At 34.5% G+C, this 10,139-nt stretch overlaps 1 protein-coding gene across 1 annotated transcript; it reads left to right on the top strand.

Moving 5' to 3' along the window:
• Positions 1-6,268: 6,268 nt before the first annotated feature.
• On the top strand, positions 6,269-8,933 carry LOC21394865 (receptor-like protein Cf-9). The gene has a single exon (XM_010101242.2). It carries the CDS (start codon positions 6,300-6,302, stop codon positions 8,931-8,933), a length of 2,634 nt encoding a protein of 877 aa, XP_010099544.1. The 5' UTR covers positions 6,269-6,299.
• Positions 8,934-10,139: the final 1,206 nt, after the last annotated feature.

Raw genomic sequence — 10,139 nt, 5'->3', positions numbered from 1 at the left:
AGGAATCTCAAAGTGGAACAAAAATGAAAGCAAAACCATATATCAAAACGAATATACGGATAAGATTAGATGGTTTAAAAGGAACGATTAAGATTAAATGAATATTGTGACTACTTTTTGTGCCCCGGAAACATGAGCATTTGTAGACTTTTGTTGACTTGAGAATTAACGAGACTCTCGAGTCTAATTGACGTAGTATCTTGTTGTTGATTTGATTATTTTTCGATCTAAACAGAAGCTTTAAGATCTCGCAAAATTTTAATATAACCATCATCAATTAAACATGTTATTATAATATAGAAATTATTTTAGTTATCATAAATGATATATATGAATTCGGAAGTACTTCAAATCCTTGTGGCCAGAGTAAGCGACGCCTATGTGCTCCTTGTGGTCGTGATCAATTTAAATTCACAATATGTGAAATTATCCATTTCGACAGCGATTTGCTCAACGTTTTTGTGAAATAACTTTATAAACTTACAGCTTGTAGTATAAAAAAAAATTAAATTAAAGAAATAAATATAATGGTTTCGACATTTCTCTTTTACATTTTCTTTGAAATAATAAATAATACCGGGGGTTTTTTTTTTTTGGTATTATGAGAATTCTTTAATAATTTATTCAGTCTCAAAAGATATTTTGGAACTGTAAAGTCTAATATTGGAGGTCATACGGATGGAATTTTCTTACTTTATTTGGACAAGTAATGTAGAAAAATCAAATCAAACCAAGAATAAGAACATGTGAAGAAAATAACACTCAATAGATTAAAAATCTAGATTTTTCTTCTTTGCATCTTATATTACAGACTACTTTTATAAACCATGACGTTTCCGAATGGTTTCTTAGTACGTGTTGGTTATTATCACTTTTCAATTCAAGCCCGTGTGACCATATATGGACCACCTTGGTTCATGAATAAAATTATGAGCGCATCACAATTATGAAATTGTTTGTCTGGATCATATAAGTCATTTCTCCACCGAAAAGAAGTGAAAATAAATAAATGAAAAAAAGGATTTCTGGTTCTTTATATTATATCTTACCTTTCACTTTTCTGTAGCTTCTTTGGTTTTCCATTTTGTTTTCAAGGTTAAAAAACCTTTTGAATGCTAATTCTTCTTCTTCTTCTTCTTCTTTCGCTTTCTTTTGTTAGTAACATATGAGGCTTAAATTGCACAGCTAAGGCTAAGCTCGTAAGCGATTAAACATATTTAAACATTGACTACTTGGTTAGTACAATGTTACGTTAGCTACGAGGGACCATAATGATAATGACCATTACTAATATTTTACTAATGAACATAGAACGTACGCCAAAGTCTTAGAACGTGTACTTGTACGGATTTTTTGTGCTTTTAAAACCTATATTTGTCATTTCTCCTGAGTGAAATTCCTAGTAACACTACGATGTTGATAGCTATTGACCATTCACTGAAAGGGGCGGAGCTAGCTGAGACCTGAGGCTGAGGAAGTGTGTGAAGAATTATTAGATGTAATTTTGGGCCTCGTTCATTTTATTAATTTGAGTTTTTAATTCTAATTTTTCTACAGTTAAAAGCTCTCACAAAAAGTTACATCTAATTTTTTTTTTACTATAGTTAAAAGTTCTCACATAAAGAATCGGCGAACTGAACGAGGCCTTGGAGTTGCATGCATGGTTCTTAAACAATGATTATTGCTTTCTTAGTCGCGTTCTCTTGTTCTTTTGTGTTGGAACCAGTCTCTGGTTTTTAATAATGACCATTAACTTCTTGATTATTATGTCTTTATAATTGTGACTTAACAAGTAACAGTCGCCATAGATCCCAATAATCTACCACCATATGATAATACTACGATGTTGAACCGAAAGGGGCGGAGCTAGCTGGGACCCAAGGCCAACGAAGCGGATGAAGAATTATTAGATGTAATTTTAGAGTTGCATACATGGTTCTTAAACAATGATTATTACTTTCTTAGTCGTGCTTTCTTGTTTTTTTGTGTTGGAACCAGTCTTTGGTTTTTAATATCAAGCTTGCATTGCATGGCTAGTTGGGCTTAATGTGATAGCTATATATAATGACCATTATATTCTTGACTATTATGTCTTTATAATAATGACCTAACAAGTAACAGTCGTTATAGATCCCAATAATACCACCAAATGATAACACTACGATGTTGAACCGAAAGGGGCGGAGCTAGCTGGGATCCAAGGCCGAGGAAGCGCATGAAGAATTATTAGATGTAATTTTAGAGTTGCATGCATGGTTCTTAAACAATGATTATTACTTTCTTAGTTGTGTTTTTTTGTTGTTTTGTGTTGGAACCAATCTTTAGTTTTTAATATCAAGCTTGAATTGCATGGCAAGTTGGGCTTGATGTGATAGCTATATATAATGACCATTAACTTCTTGACCATTATGTCTTTATAATAGTGACCTAACAAGTAACAGTCGCCATAGATCCCAATAATTTACCACCTTATGATAACACTACGATGTTGAACTGAAAGGAGCAGAGCTAACTAGTACTCGAGGCTGAAGAAGCGCATGAAGAATAATTAGGTGTAATTTTTGAGTTGCATGCATGGTTCTTAAACAATGATTATTACTTTCTTGGTCGTATTTTCTTGTTCTTTTATCTTGGAACTAGTCTTTGGTTTTTAATATCAAGCTTGAATTGGACGGCAAGTTGGGTTTGGTGTGATAGCTATATATAATGACCATTGACTTCTTGACTATTACGTCTTTATGATAGTGACTTAACAAGTAACAGTCACCATAGATCCCAATATTGTATCATGATATGTGTAATGACTGAGAAAATCCTAAAATTAAATAATGTAAATTTATTTATTTAATTCAAGGACTTTTCTCAGTAATATACTGTCATATTTTACGACTGAAGGATTTATGAAATTAATATCAGTATTCTTAAATTCTGTATCAAGTTTTATGATGAGTTCATAATTTAATCAGTTCACAAATTCTTACAGCAATTAAGGCGGAAGAATTCTCTGTGCATATATAGTTTGAGAATCTTAATTCCAAGAATCTCTTAGTGCAATATAATGTCAGCAGCGTATAGAGAAACGATCTTACATTTAAAGAGAAACCCCTTAATTTCCAAATAGATAAAAGAAAATTAAAGGGGTAGTGTGTCAGTAAAGAAATTCAGATGCAATATGAGTTCAGAAGTTGACAAAGTCGGGAACTAAAATTTTCTGTCAACTAAGTAAATTCTCAAAAGTCAGTATGAAGTAATAAAAATAACTATAAGAATTTTTGTACTTTGGTTTTAAAACCTATATTTGTCATTTCTCGTGAAGGAAATTCCTAGTAACACTATGACGTTGATAGCTATTGACCATTCACCGAAAGGGGCGGAGCTAGCTAGGACCTGAGGCTGAGGAAGTGCGTAAAGAATTATTAGATGTAATTTTAGGCCTCGTTCATTTCACTAATTAGAGTTTTAAATTTCGATTTTACTACAGTTAAAAGCTCTCAAAAAGTCACATCTAACTTTTTTCTGCTACAGTTAAAAGCTGTCACATAATGTCACGTCCGAACTTGAATTAAAAATTTGAATTAGTAAACTGAACGAGGCCTTGGAGTTGCATGCATGGTTCATAAACAATGATTATTACTTTCTTAGTCGTGTTCTCTTGCTCTTTTGTGTTGGTAGCAGTCTCTGATTTTTAATAATGACCATTAACTTCTTGACTATTATGTCTTTATAATAGTGACCTAACAAGTTACAGTCACCATAGATCCTAATAATGCACCACCATATGATAACACTACGATGTTGAACCAAAAGGGGTGGAGCTAGGTGGGACCCGAGGCCGAGAAAATGCATGAAGAATTATTAGATATAATTTTGGACTTGTATGCATGGTTGAATTGCACGGCAAGTTGGGCTTGATGTGATAGCTATATATAATGACCATTAACTTCTTGACTATTCTGTCTTTGTAATGGTGACCTAACAAGTAACAGTGGCCATAGATCCCAATAATGTACCACCAATTGATAACACTACGATGTTGAACCTAGAAGGGCGGAGCTAGCTAGGACCCGAGGCCGAGGAAGCGTACGAAGAATTATTATATGTAATTTTGGAGTTGCATGCATGGTTCTTAAACAATGATTATTACTTTCTTAGTCATATTTTCTTGTTCTTTTGTGTTGGAATCAGTCTTTAGTTTTTAATATTAAGCTTGAATTGCGCGGCAAGTTGGGTTTGGTGTGATAGCTATATATAATGACCATTGACTTCTTGACTATTATGTCTTTATGATAGTAACCTAACAAGTAACAGTCGCCATAGATCTCAATAATGTACCACGATATGATAACGGTTTCTTTACACTGTTATAAAAGCACGAAGGCTTGTGACTGAAAATTATGTTAAAATAATATTTTTATGCCTGCCTAGAAGCCACTTTTATTGGCTGCGTTATAAAGGTCCGGTTAACCGGACCAATACTTCTGGTATCCATCCAGTTAACCGGACATGTCTAACGGCTAGTTAAAACTAACCGTTAGACACGAGCCCAAACGACTCTATATCGTACTTTTCGACATATAAGAGGTCTTTTATGAGAGAACGTCCAGTAAATGTTTGGCAATTATAAGATATTGTGGTGAGCCTTGGATTGAAGAAGTCACAGTCTTTGTATTAGAGTGATCACTAAAAAGATGATTGAAAATAGTGGAAGAGGTCAAGTGGTGATTTTCTTGGCTACAGTGGATGTAGGCATATTGTCGAACCACTATAAATTACGTTTGCACTTTCTTTCTCTTAATCTCTTTAAATTTCCACAATTTCCTTTTAAATTGGTCTTTATCTTGATTGATTTGCATCTAGGATAGTCAATCTTGGGATATTCAGTTCATCGCTATGAACACGTAGGAAAAAAAAAATCTCAATCAGAGTTCTAACGGTAATGTTTTGAATTTTTAAAGAAAATTTTCTATCACGATTCCTTAAAAAATACTTGAACCAAAATAATCAGTTAGTGGGCTATATGAACAAGTTACGGTGCTGTTTGAAGAACACAATTGCAATTAAATGAAGGTCATTCTATTTACACCCTTTTTTTTATTCTCTGCACACTCCTTCTAAATACACACCAACATAAATTTAAAATGATTAAATTTACTTTTTACACACCTCTCTAATTCTAAGATTATCCCTTATTATTATCATAGTATTATCAATTCTTACTCACTTTATTTTTCTTTTTATACCCAAAATCTTATTTTAACTTATTACTTAAATATTATTACTTTTTTATCTCTATTTTTTTCGTCAAGTTTTGAGTATGAAGTATTTTACACACGTAGAGAAATTTACTATTATATTTTTTTAGAAAAATAAATGACATAAGACCACTTGAAAGATGACAACTCACGTGCTATATAAATTGATACATACAAATTGAGATTTAAGTTGGTATCATTGATATTACTCTAAGAGTAATGGTAGAGCCGTAGAGATCAATCCTTCTTTCGTATCTTAACGACTAATATATATATATATATATATATATATATTAGTCATACGCGCTAAAAAAAAGTTAGCGAACATTAATGTAGGATCAGTACTAGTCTACACCCACAAAATAAAAAGTTTTGAAACTTGGCAAAATAAACTATGAACTGTGCTCAGCTAAATTAATGAGACATGGAATTCTTATCAAAATATTAATTAAAAAGTTGAATGCAGATTTTTCCCCATTTTATGGCATTTTGCCTAAAGTAAGTGATATTTTTTTAAAAATAGTTAAAATTAATATCTTTCCAATATTCATGGACATTTTCAAAAAAGTTCAGTAGAAATTTTATTCTCTCAAAAGGTCCAAAATTGTGGTCATGCGCCTAAATTTTTCCTACTTGATTTAGACCACCAATATTGTAGAAATAATCACACTAAAATCAAATCAAATCAAAATGAGAAAATGCGAAGCAAATGATATTTTATAGAAAAGTATAATAGTATGTAATCAAATCAAACCAGACATTTCCAAGATGTTTCTCATTATACCATTTAAGACAAGACGTTTACTAGTGGCCATACAAAATTTTGTACCACCCAAATATTATCCATTAATTGGACCACTCAACCACATATTATACTATTCAAGACAAGACGTTTACTATTGGCCATTAATGATAAATGACTTCTGTCGTTATGTGCAGCAATACAGCGTTTTTCTCTTATATATTACACACAATTAAGTTACAGATGACACAAACTCCTTTACAATTATCAAAAACACCACATCTTTGAATAATTAAACAACGCCAATGAAGTCACACTTTTGCAAGTCCAATATCTTCATGGCCTTTCTTTCCACAGCTCCACTGCTAATTCATCTTCTAATTCTAACTTGCTTGTTCTCGTATGTGCAGCCACGTTGCCACAAGGATGAGAGCACTGCCTTGTTGGAATTTAAGAACAGCTTTGTCATACGTCGGGATGCTTCTAGTGATCCTTTGGCTTACCCGAAGGTTGCTTCATGGTCACCAAAAGAGAAAGCTGATTGTTGCTCTTGGGACGGCGTCGAGTGTGACAAGAGCAACACTCATGTAATAGCTCTTCATCTCAGTAGTAGTTGCCTTCATGGTTCCATCAACTCCAACAATACTCTTTTTCGTCTTTCTCATCTTCAAATCCTTGATCTTGCCGCTAATGATTTCAATGGCTCTCTAATCCCTTCTCAATTGGGCAATCTTTCAAGGTTGAAGTATCTCAATCTTTCTATGTCTGCTTTCGCAGGCCAAATCCCCTCACAAATCTCACAACTCTCCAATTTGTCATACCTTGATCTGTGTCGGAATTACTTGGAATTGAAATGGCCTGACTTAAGTACCATAGTTAGGAACTTGAGTAACTTAAAACATCTTGACCTTAGTGAAGTTGACATCTCCTCCCCAGTTCCTAGTCTCTTGGCAAATTTCTCCGCTTTAACATCCCTTTCTTTGCGTGCTTGTAGACTATCCGGTAAATTCCCTATTGATATCTTTCAACTTCCAAACTTACAACTTCTCGACTTGGGACAAAACGACAACCTTACAGGTTCTCTTCCCGAATTTCGATCCAGTAATCCTCTTAGAATATTATGGCTTGACGGTACTGGTTTCTTTGGTCATATACCCTCTTCAATTGGAAACCTTGACTCTCTAAGAGGGTTGGATCTTCGTATTTGTAGGTTTTCTGGCCCATTTCCATCTTCGCTTAGCAAACTTATAAAGCTTGAATATCTTGATCTCAGTAAGAATAATTTCAGTGGGACAGTGGATTTTAACATGTTTCTTAACATGAAAAATCTCACCAACCTTGGACTCTCTGATAACAACTTGTCGGTGCTCATGACGGAGAAGAGTGTTGCAGGAAACATAAATTCAACTCATCCCAAATTTGAAGTTTTGTTTTTGGGATCATGCAATTTAACAAGTTTTCCTGATATCTTAAGATACCAAGATAGGCTAAAGCTATTGGATCTTAGTGAAAATCATATACATGGCAAATTACCTAAGTGGATCTGGAACACACGCATGGAGTTATTAGACATATCTTCCAACTTATTCAGAAGCTTTGGCATTGATGTCCTCCCTTCTCGTAGTCTACGCATATTGGATTTTTCAAAAAATAAGTTTACTGGACGACTACCAATTCCTCCTCCATCTATTATTCTCTTTGATGCCTCACATAATAAATTGAGTGGAGAGATTTCGCTACTACATTTCAATTTGAGCTCCATTGAATGTTTTAACTTGTCTCATAACAAATTGAGCGGTGTGCTTCCAGAATGTTTGAGAAACATCAAGCACAACCTTTCTAGTGCAGGATTTTCTCAAATGTGTCCATTTGGAAGCCGGCTAAAAGTGATGGATTTGAGCTATAATCAATTTCAAGGGAGTTTACCACAATCACTGTTGGCCGATTGCATGGAGCTTCAAGTTCTCAAGCTCGAAAGCAACCGTTTCAATGATGTCTTCCCTTCTTGGTTGGGGACTCTTCCGAAGCTCAAACTACTTCTATTACGATCTAATAAGTTCCATGGTGCAATCACAAGAAATTTTGATTCTGATTACGACTTCTCCAGTTTACACATTATTGATCTGTCCTACAATAATTTTTCAAGTTTTCTGCCATCTGAATACTTCAAGAAATGGATTGCCATGAAGGCTCTTGGCGCTAGCAATTCATCTTATTTGGCTACTACCATAAGGATAACGATCGAATATTCAGGAGTACTATGGGACTTTGAGTTTATTTATCCTTGCTCTGTTACCATTAAAAACAAAGGCAAGGATATGCAATATGAAAGGGTCCAAGAAGTTTTCACAGTGATTGATCTTTCGAGCAACAGATTCCATGGTGACATCCCAGAGTGTATGGGGGAACTACAACGACTCCAAGTCCTTAGCCTTTCCAACAACATGCTTACTGGCAGTATCCCTTCGTCAATCTCCAGCTTAACCCAACTCGAATCGTTGGATCTTTCCGTAAACAAGCTCTCTGGGAAAATCCCTCAGCAACTGGTGCAGCTCACATTCCTTGCATCATTCAATGTATCTTTCAACCCTCTCAGGGGACCAATACCGCAAGGGAGTCAATTCTCTACGTTTGACAGTAGCTCGTACAAGGGAAATGCAGGATTATGGGGTTATCCATTGGAAAGTCTCAATACTCCTAAAGCGCTGCCGCCTTCAGATTCAGGTTCTGATGAAGATGATGATGAAGATTCAAAGTCTTGGTTCAAGTCTAATTGGATTACAATTCTACCGGGATTTGTTGGCGGATTGATATTTGGAGTGGCCATAGAGCACGCTCTTGCAATGGACAAGCGTGAATGGTTTTTCAAGGTTGTGGATTTTGTGGTTTTGACCAAAGCTAAAGGGAGAAAACGCAAGAAGCTGAGACGTGCAACTTGAGATTTACTGCCATAATTTTGTGTTCAGCTCACGAACAGTCTCTTGCTTTAAGGTTATATTTCTTTGCTTTTGTTTCTTTGACATCCTCCAAACATAAAAAGAATCTTTGGATTCTATAACCATTGTGGATAAGCCTTGATACTAGCTTTTAAAGCCTTTAAATTTCTTTGTTACTACCTAGTTAGAGTAGATGGTGGCTCTCTTGTTGTCACATTTCTCGTTCTAGAAATGTACCAGCTCACATGAGGCAAATTCTTCTTTTTCAACTTTTAACCTAGAAAGAAAATAAGAAAATAATTACAACTTATTTCAATGATATCTCTCAAATAAGGTCTCTTGATACAACCACAATGTGACGACCCTAACTTTTGATCATCATCCTATATTCATACTTAACCTCTACTGCTTACTAGTTATAACCTCTTAAAAATTCAAGCTAATTTTTTTTTTCTTACTATGTATGTCCAAATGTTGTAGCCTTTAGCTAGCATTCTGTTTTCAACTATTTATAAAATGTTGTAGCATTCTGACAGTATTCTGTTACATTAGTCATACTTTGTGACTAGAGGTTGCTATGTATAGCCTCACTGTCTTGTAAGCTTAACTTTCGTTACATAACTCATTTATATTCATAAAATACTATTTACTTTTTACACATAAGGTTTAACAGCGTTTCCAAAAACATGTGATGCATCCACAACCCACTTGCCCATACTCCGCTGCTACATCCTCTTTGCATGCCCATCAACAAGTTTTAGGAAACCGGTGCCTTACCCGAGCTTCGTACAACACGAACAAACTTAATGAGCTTTCGCTCAACAAGTATCAATAGGTCATAACAGATGCAATAATTATGCATACCCATATATGCATTCATATTATATATCATAATACATTCTATACTACTAAAACATGTATGACTTATGTTCTTCTTCTTTCATTACATTCTTTGTTCTGCTTTCGTCTCATTTTAGTCATTCACATTGTGTTTTCACAACCTGAACGACTTTCATTTTGTGTTTCTCATTCTTTTCATTCTTCTTTACAGATACCATACCTTATATGGAATGGTTTCTGTTTTTTATTTTCTTGTCTTTTACTTCTTATGGGCTGTGACGACCCTCCTTTGAGGCCGCCACTGTTACTAACTTTTTAACTTGTACTTACTGGGGTTTCTTAAAATATGCGGAACATTTTTTTTTTTTT

This window comes from Morus notabilis, unplaced genomic scaffold (genome assembly GCF_000414095.1).
Source record: "Morus notabilis unplaced genomic scaffold, ASM41409v2 Scaffold1564, whole genome shotgun sequence".
In the NCBI taxonomy this organism is placed as follows: Eukaryota; Viridiplantae; Streptophyta; class Magnoliopsida; order Rosales; family Moraceae; genus Morus; species Morus notabilis.
The sequence above is the reverse complement of the archived record's forward strand: the minus strand, read 5'-3'. Positions and strand labels throughout refer to the sequence as shown.

Bases quoted from the DNA above. Each gene is read 5' to 3' on its own strand.
- LOC21394865 (XM_010101242.2), top strand. From the start codon at position 6,300: ATGAAGTCACACTTTTGCAAGTCCAATATCTTCATGGCCTTTCTTTCC.